The 25,286-nt window shown below is 40.2% G+C and overlaps 4 protein-coding genes across 4 annotated transcripts; 2 read left to right on the forward strand and 2 right to left on the reverse strand.

Annotated features, from left to right (window-relative positions):
- Nucleotides 1-2,435: 2,435 nt before the first annotated feature.
- LOC135637978 (probable carboxylesterase 12) lies at nucleotides 2,436-3,607 on the reverse strand. The gene has a single exon (XM_065150885.1). The coding sequence runs from the start codon at nucleotides 3,600-3,602 to the stop codon at nucleotides 2,571-2,573; it is 1,032 nt and encodes a 343-aa protein (XP_065006957.1). The 5' UTR covers nucleotides 3,603-3,607; the 3' UTR covers nucleotides 2,436-2,570.
- Nucleotides 3,608-10,621: 7,014 nt separating this feature from the next.
- Nucleotides 10,622-11,605, reverse strand: LOC135638325 (HMG-Y-related protein A-like). The gene is made up of 2 exons (XM_065151414.1): nucleotides 11,428-11,605; nucleotides 10,622-11,333 (listed from the first exon to the last, which is right to left on the reverse strand). The coding sequence occupies exons 1-2, from the start codon at nucleotides 11,464-11,466 to the stop codon at nucleotides 10,839-10,841; spliced, it is 534 nt and encodes a 177-aa protein (XP_065007486.1). The 5' UTR covers nucleotides 11,467-11,605; the 3' UTR covers nucleotides 10,622-10,838.
- A 1,299-nt stretch (nucleotides 11,606-12,904) lies between these two features.
- On the forward strand, nucleotides 12,905-15,808 carry LOC135638073 (protein NRT1/ PTR FAMILY 3.1-like). Its single transcript, XM_065151023.1, has 4 exons — nucleotides 12,905-13,060; nucleotides 13,142-13,359; nucleotides 13,439-13,998; nucleotides 14,855-15,808. Exons 1-4 carry the CDS (start codon nucleotides 12,976-12,978, stop codon nucleotides 15,744-15,746), a joined length of 1,755 nt encoding a protein of 584 aa, XP_065007095.1. The 5' UTR covers nucleotides 12,905-12,975; the 3' UTR covers nucleotides 15,747-15,808.
- A 4,378-nt stretch (nucleotides 15,809-20,186) lies between these two features.
- LOC135638438 (23 kDa jasmonate-induced protein-like) lies at nucleotides 20,187-21,102 on the forward strand. Its single transcript, XM_065151550.1, has 3 exons — nucleotides 20,187-20,252; nucleotides 20,347-20,673; nucleotides 20,770-21,102. The coding sequence occupies exons 1-3, from the start codon at nucleotides 20,187-20,189 to the stop codon at nucleotides 20,944-20,946; spliced, it is 570 nt and encodes a 189-aa protein (XP_065007622.1). The 3' UTR covers nucleotides 20,947-21,102.
- The last annotated feature ends 4,184 nt before the right edge of the window (nucleotides 21,103-25,286 follow it).

Raw genomic sequence — 25,286 nt, forward strand, 5'->3', positions numbered from 1 at the left:
AATTGAAGACTGAAAATAATAGCTCACAACAAAGATACAAGGCACGACTAGTTGTGAAAGGATTCAGTTAGAAGAAAGGTATTGACTATGAAGAAATATTTTCTCCGATTGTAAAAATGTCCTCTATCCGAGTTGTTCTTGGTTTGGCTGCCCGTTTGAATTTAGAAGTTGAGCAACTTGATGTAAAAACAGCATTTCTTCATGGTGACTTAGAAGAAGAAATTTACATGGAGCAACCAGAAGGTTTCAAAGTCAAGAGAAAAAAAAATCTGGTATGTAAGCTTAGGAAAAGCTTATATGGACTCAAACAGGCACCTAGACAATGGTACAAGAAGTTTGATTCCTTTATGATGAGCCAAGGGTATGATAGAACCACATTTGATCATTGTGTGTTTATGATGAAATTTTCAGATGATGATTTTATTATTTTATTGCGATATGTTGATGATATGCTGATCGTTGGCCATGATGTTGGAAAAATTAGAAAGCTTAAAAGAGAGCTAAGTCTTTTGCCATGAAAGACTTAGGATCGGTGAAACAAATACTTGGCATGAAGATTCTTCGTGATCGAAAGAAAATGAAGATTTGGCTATCTCAGGAGACTTACATTGAAAAGGTTCTTGAAAGATTCAATATGAGTAAAGCCAAAGCAGTTTGTTCTCCACTTGCAGGTCATTTCAAACTGAGTTCGAAACAATATCCTACAAGTGAGAAAGAAAAAGAAGAAATGTCCAAAGTGCCTTACTCATCTGCAGTAGGCAGTTTGATGTATGCTATGGTTTGTACTAGGCCAGATATAGCTCATGCAGTTGGAGTTGTCACCCGATTTCTCTCTAATCCTGGAAAGGAACATTGGGCAGCAGTGAAATGGATATTAAGATATCTAAGAGGTACTTCCAGATTGTGTTTATGTTTTGGCAGTGATGAACCTGTGTTAGAAGGCTACACAGATGCAGACATGGCAGGTGATACTGATTCCAGGAAGTCCACTTCAGGATTCTTGATGACATTTGCAGGAGGAGCAGTCTCTTGGCAGTCTAAGTTACAGAAGTGTGTTGCTCTATCAACCACAGAAGCAGAATACATAGCAGTTACTGAAGCCTGTAAGGAAACTTTATGGATGAAAAAGTTTCTATAGGAATTGGGCTTGAAACAGGAAGTATATACTATTTACTATGACAGTCAGAGCGCCATTCACCTCTCCAAGAATTCAACATATCATTCTAGATCCAAGCATATTGATGTGAGATATCATTGGATTCGTGATGTGCTTGAGATGAAAGAATTACAGTTGGAAAAGGTGCATACCAATGAGAATGGTTCAGATATGTTGACAAAGTCTTTGCCTAAGGAGAAGCTTGAAGCATGTAGACGAAGAGCGGGCTTGGTACAGCCCACCATATGAGCTGGAGGGGGAGAATTGTTGGGTCCAGCCCATATGTGGGCTTAGACAAATTTGGGCCATCAGCCCAAATCAAAGAAATCAAGAGAGAAAGGCCAAAATTGAGTGAGAGGGCAGCGTGCACAGTGAGCGTGCAGCGTGCAATGTGAGCGTGCGGCGTGCGGCGTGCAGAGAAAAGAGGAGAGAGAAAGATTAGGTTTCTGAGTTTTCTGCTTGACGATCGATGGCCAAACGTTGTCAGTTTCGGCCCAAATTTTATGTGGAGAATCCTTGCAGCAAACTCTACAATCCTAACGGTGTTGATCTACAGTTTACCCTCTCTAAGGTACTTTCCTGCGATATCTACTCTGTGAGATCCAGAATTCTATTTTGAGGAGATCCATCCTACGTGATGAAGATATGTTATCCTTGAGCCAAGATCTATAATCTTAATGTTATTCTGATTCTCTAGTTATTCTAGAGAAGACCTACTGTAAACCTGTTATCATTATTATTGATAGTGGAAGTTTGAGGTGGACTACGGTCCCGTGATTTTTCCCACATTGGATTTTCCACGTTAAAAAGATTTGGTCTCACTGTGTGATTGATTTATTGTTCTATTGTTTATGTTGTGCTGATTGATATTAGCATTTTGATATCAAGTTGGTATTTTGATGAGGAACCTATTTTGATACACAAAAAAGGAAAAGAATTATTCCGCATTAACATGTTTCTTCCCAACACATACATACAAAAAAAAAAATATATATATATATATATATATAATAAATCAAAACAGAATATTTTCGTAAAATAAATAAAGCAACCTTATTTATTGATGGAAGCAAAAAAAAAAAAAAAACTCTTTCTTCTCGCAGTAAAATAGAAATATCTATTGATGTAAGAAAAAAAAAAACGTGTTGAATCAGACAAAATATTCTGCATGATGGGGATTTTGTTAGATCGTCATAAAATCCTCATATCAAACCATTTATCCTTAGAAATGTACAGAGATCATCGAAGCTAAATGAAAGCAACTGTTGACCAGCAGATATGACTGACGACACAACGAAGTCTTTATTGCTTGGTTTTAGAAGGATCAGACACAAAGATCTCATTTCATGGCCACCATATGGACATCTCGAAGGAATCTCCCCAAGAGATGGCCATCATCCATCATTTGATGAGCTCAGGAGTTGAGGAAGGCGGCCACCGCCTGCAGCTTGGCCAACGCCTTGTCGCTCTTGGGGTCAACGAGATGGAAGACATGGTTCTCTCCCACCGTCTCCAGCAGCTCGGCCTCCCCATCCCACCCGCTCCGCTTCAGCGCCTCCTGGTACTCACGCCCTTTCTTCCGCAGCATGTCCTTCTCCGCCACCGTCACCAGCACGCGCCGGCACGGCAGGGCCGCCAAGCTCGGCGCCTCCTCCGTCAGCGGGTCGATCCACGGGTCGTCCAGCCCAGTTGTCCCCGGGCGCACGAACGCCCACAAGCGCTCCACCCACTCCCTCGCCTTGGGATCCCAGCTCTCCGACTCCAGCGGCTCCGCCCCACAGAAGAACGGGTGGACCAGCAGTAGCCCTCTGATCTCGGTGTCTCCGCTGCCCAGCCCATCTTCCGCCGCTCGCAGGGCCATCTGGTGCACAATGTTGGCGCCCGCGCTGTCCCCGGCCAAGAACACGCGCCCAAGATCCCCGCGCTCCGAAAGCCACGCCTCCTCCGTCGGCCGCGACGCCACCCACCGGAGCGCCGCCCACGAGTCGTCGTACGCGGCCGGGAGGGGGTGTTCCGGCGCGCGCCGGTAGTCAACCGACACGGCCACCACGCCGGCCGCGGCCACGAGAGAGTTGAGGTAGTTGTGGTACGTCGGGGAGAAGGCGGTCTCGATGACGAAGCCGCCGCCGTGGTAGTAGACGAGGACGGGGATCTTCTTGTCGGGGGAGCTGCCGGACAGGTCAGGCAGATAGAGCCGCGCCGTCAGGTTGGTGGCGGGGTCGACCAGGACGTCTTTGGAGGCGACGCCAGTGGCAGGGTCGAGTCCGGCGGGGAGAACCTCGGTGCCGACAAGACGCTCGATCCGGCCGCTCTTGTAGACGCGAACGAAGGGTGGCGCGTCGATGACGACTTCGTCGTTGGCGTCGGCGTCGGCGTCCATGGCTCGATGCTGTCTCTTGGAAGATGGGATGGTGGTCGAGACTGGTTGGTTTGGTGACGATGACATCCACCCCACCCCGTACCTTTAATAATAGCGCAATGAGTCTGACGCTGGCCCACTTTTTATGTGGCTATTACTGTGAGTGCCAGTTGGGTAAATGACGTATGAAGGTTATGGGAAAGTTCCATCAAAACCGTCCTTCCCATTTCATCTTTTAATCTCAGCCGTTTATCTAAATAATTGTTTGATATTTACACACATGGGGTTTAGAATTGATAAATATCAATGGACATTAATTGAGGAGTAGAGTAATTAGGAATCTATGATGATAAAATCATTGAATCTATATTTTAAGATTCACTTTCATAAATTATGTTGTATGTGAATCGACTATGAGATATGGATGAAGAAATATTAATAATCCAAAACTGATAACAAAAATTAATTGTTCTTATTTCCATTAGAAAACTATGATAGGAACTCCAACATAAATAAGTTGAAACCTTTTTATTGTGTGTTTGTTGTATTTTTGTATATACAAAGGAAGAGTGGTTGCAAACCCTCACATTCGAAGGTGGAAAGCAATGGGGGGGGGTTGGCTAGATGATGGCTAGTGATGGCCTTAATGTGGTTAGTGTTCCTTGAAAATATAGCTAGCCAACTCATAAGGCATGGCCACCTTGTCTATGCCTATATTGAAGCTTGAAGTAGTAGGTAAGACATGATATAATGGGTGTGCTTAGTGGTTGGTGTTTTTTGTGTTTTTAGAACTTTCTAGATCTATCCATTCTTCAAACATTACAAAACATGCACAAACATATTGGTTTCACCAAATGGTGATTCAATTTGGTTTATATCAGGGAGTATTTTTTTAGAAAAATCCTGATAACATCCTTAAATCGGATTGTTTGAAGTTCGATCGATTCATAGATTGATTTAGCTAAGTCAAGTCAATTCGAGTTGGATCCTTTCGGATTGAATCGAGTCGGTTAGAGTTCTTATATTCATGTTACAATCAAGTTATTCTCATTCACAAAATCTACTAAAAAAATATTAATTTTTATATAAACATATTCTAATTTTATTATAAAATTAAAAAATAGTATTTTTTTTTTACAATCATATTCTAATAGAATTATCTTTAAAATAAAAATTTTAATTTTAAAATAGGTTAGATAATCGAGTTTAACTTATTTCAATTTTGAGTGTAACTATAATAATATAGAAAATAGAAAATGTAAGATTTTATCATTTATTTTATGATAAATTTAAAATAATTTTATACAAAAATTAATATATTTTTTTGTATGTTATGTAAAAGAGTATAATTTGAGTACAACTTGACGGAGAGTTACTCGAATGTAATGATTTTGTGAATAATTTTATATAAATGACTTAAGTATTTTAGTTTGATGATGAATCTAAGATAATTTTATATAGAAACTAATATATATATATATATATATATATATATATATATATATATATATATATATATATATATATATATATAAAATATAAGATAAACTATAAAGAGGAGGAGGACAGTAGGGAAGGAGTGGAGGAGGAGGAGAAGTAAAAGAAGAAAAAGAAAAAAGAAGGGGTGAGGGAGGTGGATGAGAGAGAGAGAGAGAGGATGAGAAAACTAAGAGGGAGGAATAGTTGGTGGAGATGGAGTAAGAAGAGAAAACTAGGGTAGAGGAGGTGGGGATAATTTAAAAGAAATCAAGAGGTAATGTAAGACTTAATTAAATCATATTAAATAGTTAAGATTTAATTGAATCAATTTGGTGTGATTTATTTTTAAAAAAATCAATTTAGTTTTAAAAAATTAAATCAAACTTAGTCAAAGGATAATTATAATCATTTTATGAATTAAATGAGAGTATTTTAATCAAATTTTAAAAAAAATGCCCAATACTAGAGACTTTTTTTTTCTATAAATTGTCCAAACATGTTTATAAGGGATGGATTAGTAATCTTTCGACTATTAGCATATTTTGATTGATTGCCTAAAACAAATTGAAATCCAATATTTGCAAATTCTATGTTAGAAGTTGGGAGAATTCGGCTAGGGATCCTCAAAAAATTAGGTCGAGTGAATACCTAACAAGACCTACTTTGATGTTTAATTTAAAAAGTAGATTAATGAAGGAGAATTAAAAATATTCAAGAGAGTTAAAATAGTGTATTTATGATTATTTTATAGGAAACTTAGTAATCGTTCGAGTTAAATAAAGAATTAACATGTAGAATAAACTTAGTAATCGACGATAGTTCACGGACACAGCAACTTCGCTAGCTGAAGCCACGAGGGAGTTGAGGTACACGGGGGAGGCGACGGTGTCAACGATGAAACCGCCGTCGTGGTAGTAGACGAGGACCGGAAACATCCTCTCCGGGGGCCGCGGGCAAGGTCAGGGAGGTAGAGGCGCCCTCAGGTTGGTGGCGGGGTCGAGGAGGACACCCTCGGAGGGTCAACATCCATATAGCGCGAAGCTTAGGCTCGCCAAAATTAGTCGCTATTTGTCATGAGGGTTAATTATAAATTACCCACGTAGTTAACTGTCTTAAGGTTCTTATAATTTAAAAAGTTAAAAGCGAATTATTTTGATTTATTTATCATAATACCATCGATTTTTCTAATAAAAATATAAATAATAAAAAATGATAATTTTAATGTTTTAGTTAGTAGTGACGAACGTTGTCGATGGTGACGAAAGACGACATTGTTAGTGGTTATGGATAAGAAGAGCGACGATGAGAGGTGAGAGTCACTTTACATCTGCATCGACATAGTTGTCAAAAAACTTCGCTCGACATTTGCATTGATGACCCTTTCGCCACTCAACATATGTGTCGGCACTAATATATTTGCTAGCCCTTACTTCTCGCCATCTCTCTCCTCATCCACAATAATCACCCGCGACCCCTAGCAGCACTATCACCCATCACCACCGACACTATCTATCATTACAAATTGCAATGTTAAAAATATGTTTTTGTCTTTTATTTTCATATTTTCGTTGGTAAAACCAATAATGTTATAATAAATTAACTTAGATATTTTATTTTCGTAACTATACAAATATTAATATATTTTTAAAAATATAAAAAATTAAAAATTTTATAATTAGCCCTAAACGAGGCTAATCAAGTCATCTTGTATTTGAGAGATACTTATCGTTTAAGATCCTTGATTTATTAAAGTGTATTCGAGAGACACTTATGATTTAAGATCTTTAATCCCTATAATTATAAAAGTAAAATATCTTGATTTATTTATCCTAATGTCATCGATTTTGACAACGAAAACTCGAAGACAAAAGATAAAAAGATAATTTTAACATTTTAATTAGTGCTAACAAACATCGTCGATAGTGACAAACGATGATACTGTTGAGAGCCACGAATGACTGTTATGGATGAAAAGAACGACGACAAGATGTGAGGGTCACTCTGCATTTGCATCGACATATTTGCCGAGCAACATCGCTCGACATTTGCATCGACGACCCTTTTGATATATTTCCCGAGCAACTCTCATCTCTTGTCGTCACTCTTCTTATCTATAATAATCACCCGCAACCCCTAGCAGTGCCATCGCCCACCACCGACTAGAATGTTAAGAATATTTTTTTCCCTTATTTTCATATTTTCATCGGTAAAATCAGAATAAATTGAGTTAGATATTTTACTTTCATAATTATAAAAATATTAATATAATTTTTTAAAACGTAAGAATAGAAAATTTTGTAATTAGCCGTGATTTTAAATTCACACATCAAATGGGGCTAATTGAGGCATCTTTCAAGTATTCTAGAGGCACTTGTGCTTTACGACACCACAAGTGCAGCACCAATAATGGGGAGATACCGAGTACTAAGTTAGAGATTATAAGGACAACTCCTAATGTACTTTAAGCCTCAAAGAAAGCATAGGAAGTATCAATCGATGTTATGATTTATCTTAATCGATAATAGATAACTCAATTATAAGAATTTATCAGTTAGATTGTGTTGGATCATACTAATATGATTCAGATGAAGTCAGTGAAATTAACTGGAAAAAGTACGACCTAAGAATGATCCGACAAACCATAAGAACCAATTTACGTACCTTTCCGCAAAGCGAAGCAATAAACAGCTCAGGTCGGTTTCCGCGAGTATTCCTCCGCATGATGAGATTCCCTGACAACTCAAAAACTTTGCTATTAAATGATTAAAGAATTGAGGGTTTCAAAGTTTCATTTTAGAAAGATAAATTAGCAACTCCATCAAACTTCCCATAATCTCTCTCTTGGTAGATACTTTAATCAATTAAGTGGAACTCAAGTGAGATTAAAAATAAGAAAGAGTAGCAGAGGCAGAATCAGAATCAAAACCAAAAGTTGAACACAGGTTGCATCAGGTCACACTGAACTCAGAGTAGAATGATGAAACAGATCACTGCAAAGACAAAAGTAAGAAGTTAGAACTCGCCATGAACACAGAGCACTGAAGCAAAGAGCAATAAGAGAGGAAATAGGATCTTTTTCATCTACAACAACGGGCAGAGTGAAATAGTAATTATAATCCCTCTAACACCTGCTTCCAATGTAAAGACATATAGCATTTGAAGATCTTTCTTGTATTATCTCAAGCAGTATCCTCAATTGGACTTAAAAGAGTCATTTTCTCATTGTCATATGTCAACTCTTGCATTGAAATGACAATGAAATGCTTGTCTACATACTGTTTGATCCAAGAATTTAAAGGAAGCATGAGTCTCATTTATATATCTTGAACAATAGAAAAAAGAAAGAAATGTTTCGTATTTGTGTTGCCTAAACCACAAACCCAGCAAGAACTTGTCCAGCTTATTCAACCATAAGAATATTCACAAGTTATAACTTGCTTGAATTCATATGTAGACCAAACAAGGGCTCAATTCAAATACGAATATATGCTACACAAATGCGAGAAACATTTTATCATGTTAAGCCTTAACATTCAAACTTAACGACTACAGAGCTTTGTTCTTTCATCAACCAAATGAATTTAGTTTGGTACATGGATCAAATGAACCACAGTTGGATTCAGTGACATCAATGATAAATCCAACAGACAATTCAGATCGAGCAGTTGGAATGATTCCAAGAGATTGCAATATATCCTCACTAGTTTTTGAAGATTTCCAACCTATATCTTACTATTTCAAAAAGAAGGAAGAATAACACTATCAATACCCCTTCATGCATTTTGATCAGTCAAACCACCTAGGAAGACTCCAAATTCTAGTTGGAAGAGAAAAGAGAAACAAATCAAGCTCAAATTAAAAGGAAAAAGATGACAATCACCTTTAAGTAATTATCAGCAATTCCATGAAGGTGCAGATATCCACTAACATGAAAATGTCTATAGTTCAGAAAACTGATCTTGAACTAGGCATTGTAGTTCTGGACAAGTGTGGATAACAAAAAGACAGTAATGGTTTAGAACAAAACATGATAACAAGTAAATACAGCTGATGGAGATCAAAGCCACTAATGGACAAGATAGGCAATGTAAATGCAAGAACCAAATGAAACGTTGACAAAGAACCTCAAAAGATATCCATCGATCTGATAGATCAGCCACCATGTTGCGGGCATCTGATCTCATGAATCACCAAAAGTCCTGCATATAGTTTTTTTTCATATGCGTCAGTATTGAGATTCCATAGACAACAGGTATGCTTGTGTTTATGGAGATATTAGATCTTCCATAAACAAGCATACAGAAAATATTCCACCCCAGGTGCCCATCACATTCAACTCAATCAGCACAAGAGTCCATCTGAGCATCCAACTCTATTGTTCATTTTGCTTGCAGGTAATCTCTCCAAGATATTTATCCATATAACAGATTCATGCATCACAATCATCATCATAAAACTTGAAGAAAAAAAGAGCTACTATGTAAGACAACTATACACAACTCATTTACAACCTTATACACCACATTCTTACTATACTCCACATCCAGCAAAGATAAACATGCTTAACATCACAATAAGAATTCCAACCCAGCCTTCCAATAATTTCCTATACCAAGCACAAAAAAATGTCCCAGTAAGAGGGGGGAAAATAGCATTTGAAAGAAAATATTGAAAATTCAAGCTGCTAGAGAAAAAACAACAATAAACACCAAATCAGTTTCAGCCAAATCATTTTCAATAAAATGGTCATCTTTAACATCACAGCACACTTAACATCACGGCACAACGTACATGTAGATGGCACGCACCACATCCACAAATTAGCAGTTCATCTCAAGATTTCTGGCAACAGTGAAGACAAGAAGAAACAGCAGTAAGTTCAAAATTCAGCATTAACAGTTAACCCCTTTCCTCCCACAGGGCACTTCTCTCTAGTCTGCTCCCAGTCAGACAACATCAAACACAATTGGAGACTAACCTTAGGAAGCCAATCCAACCCTTAACAGAACCACAGGCAGCACCAACAGGGATATGCAAACTTCTATATTGAAAAACCAAAATTCTTGCAATTAATATGTTTATATACATCACTAGTACAATTGAAGCATCATTAAGACACATGCTTGTCCTAATAGATAGAGAAGTTCTTTGATCATAAAGCAAATAATACACCAAAGTCATTCTTATGATAGAATGCACAATCACAAAGTCAACATTCAATCTCGTTATTATCCTATCTTCTATAGGATATTTGATTTTTACAGTGAAAGAACCTGAGCATCTTTTTCAGAGTGATTCCACTTGACTATATCAAATGCAGATATGCCACTATATTTTCCCAGGGAACAGGTTCATGCATTACCACTATATTTTCTAGTGAACAGATTCACTCATCACAACAATCATTATAGCAAAACAGCAAGAGATATCAATCATGAAGAAGAAATAATACACTACTTAAAGAACAACCTAAAGTACACTTTTAGTGCATTCCATCACCACATATTAGCATCACAAGCAGACATACAACTCAAATTAAGAGTGATCTCTTACCCCAAACAGAAACACTGTTACAGTAACAGTAAATAAATAAAAGAACTCCCAGAAGAAAAACAACAGTAGAAAACTGAAAGAAGCACCACAATCAATATCAGTCAGTCATATTCAGTAACACAGTCAACTAAGACGTCTGAGCATAATGTACATGCAGATTCCAAGCATCACCACCCGGACAGGGACCGTCTCTAAATTACTCACAACATTTAAGACAAGAAACAACAAAGAAGAACAGCGTTCAAGTATAGGAATCAGCATTAGCAGTTGACTTCGCCAATAAACTCCAATTTATACCACATCAGTCACTAAGGCAGGCGTCACCTTGGGAGGCCGACCGCGGCCTCTCTTAACCCCGCTACCAGCAGCGGCGGCAGCAGGAGCGGCCGTTCCAGAAGCAGCGGACCGGGCGGCCTTGGGCGGACGCCCGCGGCGCCGCGGGAGCCCGGCCGTGGCCTTCGCGACGGCAGCTGCGAGGGGGTCCTTCGGCTTGGGGGGCCGCCCGCGGGGGCGAGGCTGAGGGAGGACGGCGCCGGTCGGGAGCTCCGGCTTGGGCTTGGGCGGTCGGCCGCGGCCCCGCTTCGGGGGCACGTCGGCACCGGGCCGAAAGTAGTTGTTCTTGATGAACAGCAGCTCGCCGTTCTCCCGCATGCGGGCCAGGTGCGCGGTGAGCAGCGACGAGTGGGACGGCGGCAGCTCCCCGTACTTGGTCTCGATGTACTTCGAGATGGCCGACTTATTCGACCCGTTCTTCTCGTTGAGCGCTTCGATCGCCTCCATTATCATCTGCAGAGCACGCACCAACCCACACATCAATCAAAGATTCACGACAAAGAAACCATCATGAAAAGCGACACGAAAACCAATTTCCTATCGATACCTCAGGATATGTCTTGCTAGCTTCCTCATCGGTAGCCATGGAGGGTGCCGTTTGGGGGTCGGTTGGTCCGATCGAGAGGGGTTTTAATGAACGATAAGGAGAAGGGAAAGAACATAAAAGATTAAAAAAATAGAAAGAAATGGAAAGAAATAAAGGGACGATGATGATGATGATGATGATGATGATGAAAAGGAGGAGAGGAGAGGAGAGGAGAAGGTGCTCTCCCGTGAGGAAGTATGGACGGCACAGATGTGAGGAGACGATTGGGATCGAAGCATGCTGAGTGGTCGAAGTACGCGTCACGCGGATCCGTGACATGGCAGAGTGCGGCGTCAGCTTTGTTGGGTTGCTTTCGTACTTTCACCGTTCTCAAAGCAGAGAAGGTATCGAGCCGGTCGGGTTTCGGTTCCACCGCCACCTACCTAAGACCCGGTGCGGTCCGATGTTCACATGTACGAAATTGAACCCGGTCCATTTTCTTGCAATTTTAACTAAACTGGAAATAAAGGAAATGAAGAGCATCATGAAAAGTAGATAATGACAATAGTAATACAAACAATAGTACCTAATTGGATATACCACAGATTTCAATTAGAAATTTATTGAAAGTTAAATATCACTTTGCGTTATAAATACTTGCTTCGAAAGCGAGAGTGATATAGGTTAGGTGGCAGGTCCAAATCAATAATTAGAGTGGACACGCGTCATGACTACGATGATGATGATGATCAAATCACTTTAAATCGTGTTATTCGATCAAGGAAGAACTACGAATGATACTATGAGAAACAAACATTTCAATTTTTGCATGGAATCCTATCAAGATTTGCTTGTCATGTCCATCGTACACGATACACATTTTGGCTCTTATAGTATGAATGCATGTTTAGATTTTGATACGTCAAATCCATTTCGCTTGATCGTATATTTCGTTTAACTTAGATGTCGGACCTGTCATCGGAATAATAGTCCAATTCATCTAAAATTGTCTTATCCTACTCATAGAATGTAGCTTTATGACGCATGCAGGATTCCTGTGGCATAAAATGACAGCTAAATCTATACATGTTTGATGTGTCTGTGATCTGACTCTCTGGTACAAGGTTTTCCATGTAAACCAAAAGGCAAAGATGGTCCCAACAGCACTGAAGAGTGTCTTACCTGATTCAGGCTAAGTGACTTGGGCAGCACTATGTTTGCTCTTACCATAGTGCACAGCTCAAAGTAGGGCCTTCAATCATACATGTAAAGTCATACTCAGTCAATTGTCCCCTTCTTTTTGTCACTTGCCTCAGTAGTACATACGAGGATTTCTCTCCTCACAAACTTTATCATTTGATATGAGAGTTTTCCTATTTACTTGCAGTAATTGTGGTTCTCTTCTATTCCATGTGTGGTTTGTACGTACATTTTGCAATGTGGTGTCCTGACCACCACCAGAACACAAAATCAAGGAGAAGTGGTAGTAGTGGAAGTAGAGAGAGGTGAAGTTCTATAAGTAAATGGCACTCGCGCCATCATTTAGAAGAAGCATCGGTGAGGGAGGAGATGGAGGTGAGAGGGCAAGAGAGAAGCCGAAGCCTCAATGATGAGAGAAGAAAAGGAGGGCTTAAGACGTTGCCTTTCATCTTTGGTAATACCTCTTTTCTTCTTCATGCTTTATACTCGTTGTTTCCTAGTTGATGATCTCTGGATGAGGCTCTGGAACATGCAGCTAACGAGGTCTCTGAGAAGCTGGCGGTGGTCGGGTTCTCGGCAAACATGATCAGTTACTTAACTCAGCAGCTTCATATGCCACTCACCAAAGCAGCCAATACCTTGACAAACTTCAGCGGCACCGCAAGCTTGACGCCGCTGCTCGGAGCCTTCCTCGCCGACGCCTTCGTCGGCCGGTTTTGGACCATCGCCGTCGCCTCCATCGTCTACCAGATCGTAAATCTTCAGTGATCATTTCTTTGTTAAGATCGTTTCATGTGAGACACTTGATGTACTTCCTGTGATCTACTGACAGGGAATGATAACCTTAACGATCTCGGCGGCCCTTCCGCTATTTAGACCCCCACAATGTACTGGCGATCACAACTGCGAGGAGGCGTCGGCGTGGCAGCTCGCGGTGCTGTACGTCGCGCTGCTGCTGAACGCGATCGGCGCTGGAGGAATCCGGCCATGCGTGGTGGCCTTCGGCGCGGACCAGTTCGACGAGTCGGACCCCAAGGAGAAGACGAAGACGTGGAGCTTCTTCAACTGGTACTACTTCTGCATGGGGGCGTCGATACTGCTCGCTGTCACGGTTGTCGTCTACATCCAAGACAACGTCGGGTGGGGATGGGGACTGGGCGTGCCGACGATTGCAATGGGAATATCAGTCGTGTCCTTCGCCGCGGGCTACCCGATGTACCGAAGGTTGGAGCCTTCAGGGAGCCCGTTCACTCGGCTGGCGCAGGTTGCGGTGGCCGCAGTGAGGAAGAGAAAGGTGGCCATGGTCGCTGATCCAAGCTGCCTGTACGAGAACGACGACATGGATGCGCCCATTTCTCTCTGTGGGAAGCTAGTGCACACCAAACAATTAAGGTTAGCCATCTCTCTCACAGAGTTCTTGTCTTGTCTCTCTCTACAATTTGATTCCTATGACAAGGCATTGCACTGGTCAATTCTCTCTCTCTATCTCTGTTGGTAACATGTCATTGTTTTATGCTCACTATTGTTACGATCGCCATTAAATACCAAGTGGTTTATTGGTCAAAGTCATCAGCCGAAGGTGACAGAAAGTCTCATTGCCCGGTTTTATGGGATAAGAGACCGATCAAGATATTTAATCATAATTATTTCGATATTGCATTACCAAATTAGTCTTTAGAGATGAACACTAACAGCCACCAATCAAAGCCATCGACTATGCCCCAGTGAGATCACGAGGACAGGGAAAAGGATGGGTGGCTTGTGCAAGTAGACGTGCTCCACTGACGCTACTGCTCTGCCGTTGCTCGCTCATTCATGAGACATGAACGTCCGTATCCATCCACTCGACTGTGAGCGAGTACTTCCTGCCATTCTGATGGCGCAATCTTGGCTCCTAGCGAACAGAGTGAGTGTCGACGCTTCATGGCCTCCGCCCTGCCTGCGGAAGACCCGGTGGACCTGCACACCAGAATTATTGATCATGCCGGTCGACAACTGTATGACATCAGTTCTGTGAGAGAGAATTTGATTCAGACAGTTTGGTGAATACCCATCTTGCAGTTCATCACTGATGGGATTCATGAAACTAATCAACTAAAGATTTCTATTAAAAGTTTGTAGCGCAGGAGGAGTACGATGAGCATGCGAAGACGACGACACACGTAAAGGAGTCCAGTCAAAGTAAAAGTACGTGAAGCAGTAAAACGTTGAACGGGAATTGTTTACGTGACGTTACTTCGTGTTACAGTTTCCTGGACAAGGCGGCGATCGTCACCGCAGACGACCAAGCCACGGAGAACTCCGGCAGCCGGCCCAACCCGTGGCGTCTGAGCACGGTGCACCGCGTCGAGGAACTGAAGTCGGTGATCAGGATGGCCCCCATTTGGGCCGCCGGTATCCTCGTCATCACGGCGTACGCCCAGCAGAACACCTTCTCCATCCAACAGGCACGCACCATGGACCGCCGCCTCTCTCCGCGCTCGGCTTTCAGCATCCCCCCCGGCTCCATGACAGTCTTCACCATGCTCGCCATGCTTCTCACCATCTCCCTCTACGACCGCGCCATCGTCCCCCTCGCCCGTCGCTTCACCGGCCTCCACCGTGGCATCTCGTTCCTCCACCGCATGGGAGTCGGGTTCGCTTTCTCCGCCGTGGCCACCCTCGTCGCCGGCTTCGTCGAGGTGCGACGCAAACGCGCGGCGGCGTCCCACGGTCTGCTCGACGACTCTGCCGCCACGATCCCCATCTCCGCCTTCTGGCTCGTGCCGCAGTACGCACTGAATGGGATCGCCGAAGCATTCACGTCCGTTGGCCACCTCGAGTTCTTCTACGACCAGGCACCGGAGAGCATGCGCAGTACGGCGACGGCACTGTTTTGGATGTCGATCTCGGTGGGCAGCTACTTCAGCACGCTGCTGGTGTCCATGGTGCATCGGTACAGCGCTGGGGAAGATGGATCCAATTGGCTTCCTGATAACCTTAACAGGGGAAGGTTAGAATACTTGTATTGGATCATCACGTTCCTTCAAGTACTTAATCTGCTATACTATATGATATGTGCGAAGTACTATACGTTCAAACCAGTACAGTCCCGTCAGAGAACAGATGAAGGGGCTGTGGAGCTCAATAATAAGGTATAAGATGCTTTCTACGAATGTATATTTGAGCTTTAGCAAGGTGGGAAGAACTGTATATGTAATCACGTAATGCAGGTGTCCTTCACTGACAAATTATTACTTCCACTGCACTGCAAGAACAACATCCATCCAGCAGAACAGTCTTAACAAGGCTAGATTGTAATACCATTGGGTGGGATGTGATTCGTATGAGTCTTTTCATGTATGAAGGCTGTGATCACCTCTCCCATAGTTTAGATATTCCATCCTCCTATTATGTGCGACTTCACTCCATTCGAACTCACAGACCGGGATCAGAACATTTGAAGTGCTAATCGAGTGAGTTGAGGCATTCCATTTGAGGTGAAGAAAATTGGGTTTAGTCTTCATAGTTTTTGATTCTAAGTTAACTAAGATGACGAAGAACAAGCTAAGAAAGGGTGAGATAGAAGGAAAAGAAAATCCAAAAAGGAAGAGGAAGAAAGAAAGAAGATAATGAGATTAGCAAAGGAATACGTGATGAGCGGAATTGTGGAAAGAATGGAATGAACCCAAGAAGAAAAAAAGTAGAGAAATCTTAGAATATAATAGAGACGGAAAAACTCAAATGGACCGAACAAATCGGTTCGGTGTTATACCGAACCGGTTGTGGTTAAATAAAAATAAAAATAAAGAAATATAAGAATAATGCGAATGAATATTATTATTAGTTTTGTTGGCTCTATCAAAACCATAGGCACAACACAGAATATTCCTACGACCTAAAATAATAGATCGAAAAGATCATCTAGACATGACACTTGCACTACTATCTTAATATAGTCCGGGAAATATCCCCAAGGCCTTGGGCCCATCGAGAAATAGATTGATGTGATTGTTGATGGATCGATGTCATGAGGAACCAATACTTTTGCTCGCAAAACATATGAAAGAGAGTGTCAAGCCAAAAGATTCTATCACTAAGTGATCCTCCGATCATGTTCAAAGGGAAAGAAGTAGAACACTTGAATCTCAAACATGATGACATGCTTATCATTTCCCTTAAGATCATCAACTCTTTGGTGAAAAGGATCATAATTGATGCAATGAGTTCAACCAACATCCAAAAACTATGACACCTTGTATAAGATCGACATGACAATAAAAGATTTATAACTGATTTCCTCTACTCTTGTCGACTTCATCGAGGATTCCTTTACTCCCTTGGGGACCACCAACCTGTATATTGTATTTGGGTCCAGTAATTATTTAAAGACGATGAAGATTAAATTCTTAGTAGTCGATATCCCATCCACATATAATGCTATTATTGGAAGTCAGACTCTCAATCGACTCCGAAGTTCCATCAACATTATCTAATATCGGTCATGCTTTCAAGGAAGATATTTCTCTCTATTCAACAATTGAATTCAAGGGAACTAACACTTCGTGCCACTCACCCTAAAGCTAGCCTCTTGTTGAGATTCCTCTAGGCTCAACCAGACCAAATGGTCATGATTCGCTTGGATTTGCTTGATGAGAAGCGTGCCAAGCTCATTAACTATCTATGCCACATCTCCGAGGTCCTCATGTTGACGTAAAGTGACATATTTGGAATTAACCAGTCCATAATGTGGCATTAGCTTAGCATCAATACTGACCATCAACCTGTCTGATAGTAGCCTAGAAGGTTCTCCTTAGATCGATAGTTGGTGGTCGAGGAAGAAGTTAATAAACTTGTGTATGGCGATGTCTATTATCCAAAATAACTCGTCAATATAGGTTTTATCAAAATAAAATAATAAAAAATGGTGTATGTGTATTGACTACATTTATCTTAACAAAGTCTGTCTAAAGAATAACTTTTGTTTGTCTTGGAAGTTAGTCGATTCTACCTTGGGCCATGAACTATCTGTAGATGCATTCTTCATTATACTCATACCTTGATAAATAGTTTAAAGGATCGATCGAAACATCATCCATTGCTTGGTGTAATGATCTTATAAATTGAAAAAAGTTGAACTGTTTTATCTTTTTATGTTGATCTCTCAACTTGACTTTTTTTGTTGGGGGTGAAGAAATCTTACTCTTTAAATCTTTTTGTCAACGATGCACTATAATATCTAAAATATATCTTCATAATTTTATCGGTGAAACATAAAATTTTTGTGATTCCAATTTGTGATTCCAGCTTGTGATTGGTGGATCTTCTCAACTAAGGTTCAGTTTATGATTTCAGAAGGTGTTTCTCAATATGTTCATTGATATCACGATTTGAGGGCATATCATTATGTTCTATTCATCTCTAGCTTCATCACTGACTATCATGGGAGGAGCCACTGGATTCAGATATATAAGATCTTCGGTTTTGACTTATAAATTTTCTCAAAATCTTTAATATTATGATCTTCAAGAAATATCATATCTTTGCTTCCGATGAGTTTTTGGTTTTCAAGATCTCATAATCTATAGTCAAAAATTTTATGTGCATAACCGAGGAAGATACATTATTTAAATTTATTATCAAGTTTTGATCTCTCATCTTTTGGAACATGAACAAATATCTTATAATCAAATACTCTAAAATGATTATACAAAATATCTTTTTTTATGTTCATACTTTTTCTAGCATGAGCAATAAGAAGAAGAAAGGTTAATGGAGTCTACTAAAATTTAGAAAGTTAAGCATGAGTGTATACATTTTATTCTTTTCACCAATTGTGTAATTTATTTACTTTGCAACTTCATAATATTATGATATTTTAGGAACTACTTCTTCAAACCTAATGCCATATTCCTTACAATATATTTCAAATGGCCCACTGTAATCTCCACCATTATCAGCTCTGATGCATATAAGTTATTTTTCTGTTTCTCTTTCAGCACACCTACGAAACACATTAAGCACTTGATAAGTTTGGCAATTTGGATACTCGGATATCTCTCTCAAATAGTGACAAGTTTGACAATGCGAGTACCGATAGTAATATTTGCATGACTCTCTCTCACAAAGTCGTAGGTTTGAAAATGTGGGTACTAATACTAATAATTGCACAACTTTTTCTCTCTCTCTCTCTCTCTTGAAACTCTTATAACTAGAATCATTCCTCCACTTAGAGTTGTTGAGAAAGTATACCAAGAGCCTAGCATCCTAAATAACAACACAAATGATGTGAACATAGATATATTTTTGGTGGGATCATAACTTCTTTCATACAGGCATATGAAATCCTCATCAGAATTCTTTAGTTCATTGCGTTCACTGATAGAGAATGTTAATTGCACTGAATGAGCCTGTTAACTACACTGATAGAGAAAACGAGGGATAAGTTTGGCAATGTGGATACTCAGATGTCTCTCTCAAATAGTGACAAGTTTGACACTACGAGTACCGGTAGTAATATTTGCATGACCCTCTCTCGCACAGTCATAGGTTTGAAAATGTGAGTACCAGTACTAATAATTGCACAACTTTCTCTCTCTCTCTCTCTCTCTCTCGAAACTATTATAACTAGAATCATTCCTTCACTCAGAGTTATTGAGAAAGTATAATAAAGAGTCTAGAATCCTGAATAACATCATAAATGATGTGAACATTGATATACTTTTGGTAGGATCATAACTTCTTTCATACAGATAAGACATATGAAATCTCCGGATTTCTTTAGTTCATTGCGTTCACTGATAGAGAATGTCAATTACACTGATAGAGAAAACAAGAGATAAGTTTGACAATATGAATACTCGGATGTCTCTCTCAAATAGTGACAAGTTTGACAATGCCAGGTAGTAATAATTGTATGACTCTCTCTCACACAGTCATAGGTTTGAAAATGTGGATACTAGTACTAATAATTGCATAACTTTTTCTCTCTAAACCGTGATGTCATGAAAACTAGACTTGGTGATATTCTTACTATACATAAAAAAAAAAAGGAAAGCACCCATAAAAAATAACAAATCACGTAATTAAAGAGGGCGATATGTTACTGCGTGTGCTTAAATTTTAAGAAAAAAATTATAAGGAAGTCGTCCGCTGCAAAAAGATATCAATTAAAATCGAAATATCACAAAATACTTAGGAAAAAGATATAATATGATCTTCAATGTAAAGTCTTTTCATTAAAATCCTTTTATATATACTTGTATCAAAAAGACTTTCTTAGTTCCCTTCCATCATGAAAGAGGATGATGATAATACTTAACCTTGGCTGGCTTATGCATTTTGTTCATCTACGATCTGATAGTCTGAAGCCACTATATTCTACTGTATTCGTCATTGAGTTTATACAGGGAAGGTAGTAAGGAAATCAGTTTCACATAGTTAAAATGTAGAAGGCTGGTTAGTAGGATTTGCTTCACGTCCCATTCATCGTGGGTCTCCACATTAATGTCGGAGTAGGCTATATATACCTAACCCTGCGTGTGTGTTTTTCCATCAACAGTAAGCGAGGGAGGTAAGAGAAGTGTTTGTGGAGTCTCGACATGGCAAACAATGTGTTGGGTGACCCCATCAACACCGAATTCGAAACCCTCGGCAATGCGAACAATGTGTTCGGCGACCCCATCACCGACGAAACCTTGGAGGGAGACACGGAGTACGCGAAGAAGCTACGCAAACTCAGAGTCGCCATGGCTCTAATAGTATGAGAGTGCTCTCAAATACGTGCGTGAGGTGAAGGAGCGATGGGGGACCGGCGTCTCGACACTCTGCCTGGTTTACAATGCTACTGGGGAGCCACTCACGCTGCACTCCACTCACGACTGGTGGGGCCACATTTACGACCAGAGCCCATACCCGACGCAGATTGGTAATGGCCAGTGGGGTGCGTACCTCCACGTCAAACGATCTGGTACAGCTGATGGCTCCAATGCAGCTGTTGTGTATCGCGGCAAGAACGATGTTGGAGACGACACTGACTCGCTGCTCTTCTGGGACAACCCCTGGAATAAGGCATCTTACAGCAACCAGGTAATTAGTGTTTGGTGTTGCATAGTATGTATGCATGCATTTAAATGCGTATGCTTACGTTATAGATTTCATAAAACATATCATATGCATGCGCAGGCCTATGCTGAGATCAATCAAGCTGGCTACTACGATAACATCGATTGGGGAGTCATCGCTGGTAAAGGCTCCAACGCCGGCCCCCAGTATCGCGCGGCTTGGAAAGGATGTGTGTCAACCGTCGTGATCGAAAGTGGCACCACTGCCAAATTCGAAGCCACACTTACGTTCGAATAGAGATTATGCGACGTGGAATAATAAAGCCTTCATCGATGGATCCAATGTAAATAAATTAGGCAAAGAAGTTTGTGTGTAGAATAAAGCCTTCATCTTGAGGAAGGCATTTAGTAATAATATTCTGTATCCTCTGTTGGTGTGCCCGTAATAAACTAAGCATATTCTCTTACCTTACAAGTTTCATATTTCTTACTTCTTTTCTCGCTCGAATTTTCTTCTTTGCTTGCATGTCTTTGTTGATGTGGAGTCCCATCAGAAGAGCTTCATACTCAGCTTCGTTATCGTCTACTTTGAACCCAAAGCAAAGAGAATGCTCAAATATTTTCTCGTAAGGACTTGTAGGACAAGCCCTGCACCTCCCGCTTAAGCAATTGTAGACCCGTCAATGTAGAGGACCCAAGGTTGAGAATCGATAAGTGGCTCATATGTTGTCATCATCTACATGATGGAAGTCAGCCAGGGCCTAAGCTGTTATAGCGATGCGAACTCACTAAGTTCGACTTACCATTTCAGGATGCATTCAGTGGCATCGGGCTTTGACAAGATTTGTCACATGAGTTGATCCGTCATCACAATGATACGATGAGATTGGAAGCATGGTCCAAGTTTCCTTGCAAACAGGAGTATGTGAGTTTCTCGAAGTTTAGGAATCGAGTTTATAAGTCTTGCAGGACATGACTCAAATATACTGATCTTTGAGCAAGATGGACCTTACTACCATTGATGTCACTAAGAGGAACAATTATAGTTGCTCTCTGAGGCTAGGGCTAGACAATTGGGGTGGTGCAGCCAAGCATCCCTTGAACTGTTCAAAAGTTGTATAGCACTATTTGATCCATTGAAATTTTTTTGTCACTTCAGGATCTTCGAAAACGATGAGCATCGATTGCTTGTTTAGAAAGGAAGCAGCTTAGAGCTATAATATGCCCGATTAACTACTGTACTTCCGTTATGAATGTCCTAAGCTTTATATTGAGGATGGCATGTGCTTTCTCTGGGCTAATATCAATCGAGGATGGCATGTACCAACCCCAAAGTCATGTGTCGCTAGACTAATTCAAATCAAAAAAATTGAGTATGACAAATGTCTTGTCCAAATCGACTAGATGAACCATAAAACTCAAAAGCTTTTCGGAGCCAACCCACCAACTTGTGACTAGCATATCGTCAACATATACCTTCATGTTTTTCCCTATCTAGGGTCGAAACATCTTATTAATCATCCTATTGTCCCGACGTTCTTGAATTTGAAAGGTATGACCTTGTAATAATATAACCATTGTTCAGTGATAAAGGAAGTATGTTCTTCGTCTTCGAGTGCTATCTTGATTTGATTGTAACTAAAAAAGATTCCATGAAAGTAAACAACTCATGGCTAAAAGTCGTATCGACCAACTGATCAATTCGAGACAAATGATAGTTATTCTTTGGATAAGCTTTATTAATATCGATTTAGTCGACACGTATACATCATTTTTTAATATTAATTTTCACATGAACTATATTAGCGAAGTACATTGCTGTAACAGAGGCAGCAAGGGAGAGAGTATGGATGAAAAAGTTTATCACAGGTCTAGGAGTCGGGCCGAGCAACGAGAAGTCGATTCCCTTATATTGCAACTACAATGGAGCGATTGCTCAAATAAGGGAACCCGGGTCTCCTCATAAGTGTTATAAGGAGGTTCCAACTTGTTAGAGAGATCGTGGCCCGAAAATATGTAGTAGTGGAAAGAGTTCCATCCGAAGATAAAAATCGTAGATCCACTGACAAAGCCATTGTCTCATATTGTTTTCGAACGTCAGATGGGTCTAATGGCGAAAAGACACAGGTGATTAGTTTTAGGTCAAGTGAGAGATTGCTAGTCATAGGTGCCCCACAAGCCAATCACGCGACATGATGCGCAGTGAGTGATTACACGTGTGACATGATACACATTGTTTTTGCTTATTATATTTTGACATTTTTATCGCTTTTATATTGCTTGTTGCATATATGCATATATTGTCCATGGATTTGTGCAATGGGAATCGGATCGTGATGAGATCATAATACTAAGACTGAGTCGTCTTTAAACACGGACCTTAATTAATCATGGTCATAGGTTGCTCGAGAGGGCCATCGAGATAATAGGATAGACTGATGTGCTATATACCGATCCAAATAATGGAGGTAGCTGGTCTCATTGTTGCTCATGTGGGGACACTAAGGATACAGTGCAGGTGCTCATTGGAGAATGAGTTCACTGATTGATCCGCTCATGGAATACTGGATGGTTGATTATGCCTTATTATCAGACAGCGATTTCATAGTCCTAGTAGTGTATTTGGTCCTTATACTTAAGACACCAAGAATGTCCTGTATGAGTAATCCACTCTTTGATACCAGACTTATAGGTTTGGAAGTTTCAAATCTAGTACAACCGGTTATTGGGAGTGACAACTAACCTTATGAGGGTTATGTTCGTATTTTTTTTATGTTCGTATTTTTTTCTAGCATGAGTGTATACATTTTATTATTTTCACCAATTGTGTAATTTATTTACTTTGCAACTTCATAATATTATGATATTTTAGGAACTACTTCAAACCTAATGCCACATTCCTTACAATATATTTCAAATGGCCCACTGTAATTTCCACCATTATTAGCTCTTGTTAGTTTGGCAAGTCCCATAGTCCCACATCGGGAAAATCAGACTTGTTGTCTCGTCTTGGAACTATAAATAAGGGTCTGGGCTTTGAAGTCAGATGTACCACAGGCAGCACAAGAGGCACCACAAGAAAACATGCTTACGGTTTGGGTTTTTCTTGTTTAGTAAGTTGAAGGTGTTTTATGGCCTAGGAACATCTTCCTAAGGCATTTGTAAGTATCCCTCTTTTATAGTAGTAATTTGCTCATCTTTCATTTGTGGATGTAGGTCAATTGACCGAACCACGTATATCTGGTGTTCTGGTGTTCTTGTCGCTTTTATTCTTTCTACTTTATTGTCTTATTGTGTTGCCAAAATTATCCTTTGGTAAATTTCCTGGGGCTAGCTCTAACAAACTAGTATCAGAGCCTGATTCTGGGATCTTTTGGCAACGATGACAATAACAAAGATTGTTGTCGAGAAATTCGACAGAAATGTCAACTTTGGCTTGTGGCAACTTAAGATGGAGGCCATTCTGGTTCAAGACGGAGTTGATTTGGTACTATAGGGAGCCGAGAGCATTCCAGATGATATGTCAAAAGAAGAGCTTGCGGGTATGGATAAGAATGCCCGATCAAGCATCATTCTAAATCTCTCTGATGAGGTTTTACGGGAGGTAGCTACGGAGACTACGGCTAAAAGCATGTGGGACAAGCTTAAAGCCTTGTACATGAAGAGGACAGTGGAGAATCATCTCTACTTGAAGCAGAGTCTATATATGCTTTAGATGATTGAAGATACATCTATACTCTCGCATCTTGATAAGTTTGATTCTTTGGTTATGGATTTGGAGAATATAGATGCAAAAATTGATGATGAAGATAAGGCTTTGTTACTTTTGTGTTCTCTTCCCCAATCTTTTAAGCATTTCTGTGATACTTTGATTTATGGAAAAGAAACAGTTTCTTATCAAGAAATTAAATCTGCACTAAAATCTAAGGAGCAGATAGACAGGAATATCATTGGGGAAAGTAGAGATAATCAGGTCGAGGGTCTGGTTGTTAGGGGGAGAATGGATAAAAGAGAATTTGACAGTAGTAGATCTAAATCTAGATCTAAATCCAGACATAGAAATTTGGAATGCAGATATTGTCATAAAATGGGGCACATTAAATCCGATTGCTTTAAATTGAAAAATAAATTAAAGCAAAAGAAAAAAATTGTTGAGAAAACTATTGAATCCGCTGAAGTTAGTGTAGCAACTGATGAGACTGTTGGAAATATTTTTTTTGCTATTGATGACAGGACGATGTCTAAAAATAAATAGATTTTAGATTTCGGTTGTTCTTATCACATGTGTCCCAATAGGGATTTGTTTTCCACGTATGAATCTTGTAATGGTGGAATTGTTTTGATGGGCAACAATGACGTATGTGATGTTGGTAGAGGCACAATCCAAATTAAAATGCATGATGGTATTGTGAGGACGCTCACTAATGTTAGACATGTTCCTGATTTAAAAAAGAATCTCATCTCTTTATGCACCCTAGAGGCCCTTGGGTATAAATACACAACTGAATGTGGAGTTATGAAAGTTTCTAGAAATGCCCTTATTGTTATGAAAGCTTGTAGGTCTGGTAACTTGTATATTCTGTAGGGAACTACTGTCACAGGTTCGGTTGCGGTTTCGTCATCATCATTATCTGATTC

The sequence above is a fragment of the Musa acuminata genome, chromosome BXJ3-5 (genome assembly GCF_036884655.1).
Source record: "Musa acuminata AAA Group cultivar baxijiao chromosome BXJ3-5, Cavendish_Baxijiao_AAA, whole genome shotgun sequence".
NCBI classification, from domain to species: domain Eukaryota; kingdom Viridiplantae; phylum Streptophyta; class Magnoliopsida; order Zingiberales; family Musaceae; genus Musa; species Musa acuminata.

What these genes read in the sequence shown, in the direction of transcription:
- LOC135637978 (XM_065150885.1), bottom strand. Translation starts at nt 3,602, where the DNA reads ATGTCATCGTCACCAAACCAACCAGTCTCGACCACCATCCCATCTTCC.
- LOC135638438 (XM_065151550.1), top strand. Translation starts at nt 20,187, where the DNA reads ATGGCAAACAATGTGTTGGGTGACCCCATCAACACCGAATTCGAAACC. An exon ending in CCCTCGGCAATGCGAACAAT is followed by an intron (nt 20,253 to 20,346) that starts GTGTTCGGCGAC and finishes TGGCTCTAATAG; the next exon opens with TATGAGAGTGCTCTCAAATA. An exon ending in AGGCATCTTACAGCAACCAG is followed by an intron (nt 20,674 to 20,769) that starts GTAATTAGTGTT and finishes ATGCATGCGCAG; the next exon opens with GCCTATGCTGAGATCAATCA.
- LOC135638073 (XM_065151023.1), top strand. Translation starts at nt 12,976, where the DNA reads ATGGAGGTGAGAGGGCAAGAGAGAAGCCGAAGCCTCAATGATGAGAGA. An exon ending in CCTCCATCGTCTACCAGATC is followed by an intron (nt 13,360 to 13,438) that starts GTAAATCTTCAG and finishes ATCTACTGACAG; the next exon opens with GGAATGATAACCTTAACGAT. An exon ending in GTGCACACCAAACAATTAAG is followed by an intron (nt 13,999 to 14,854) that starts GTTAGCCATCTC and finishes TTCGTGTTACAG; the next exon opens with TTTCCTGGACAAGGCGGCGA.
- LOC135638325 (XM_065151414.1), bottom strand. Translation starts at nt 11,466, where the DNA reads ATGGCTACCGATGAGGAAGCTAGCAAGACATATCCTGAG. An exon ending in CTAGCAAGACATATCCTGAG is followed by an intron (nt 11,334 to 11,427) that starts GTATCGATAGGA and finishes CGTGCTCTGCAG; the next exon opens with ATGATAATGGAGGCGATCGA.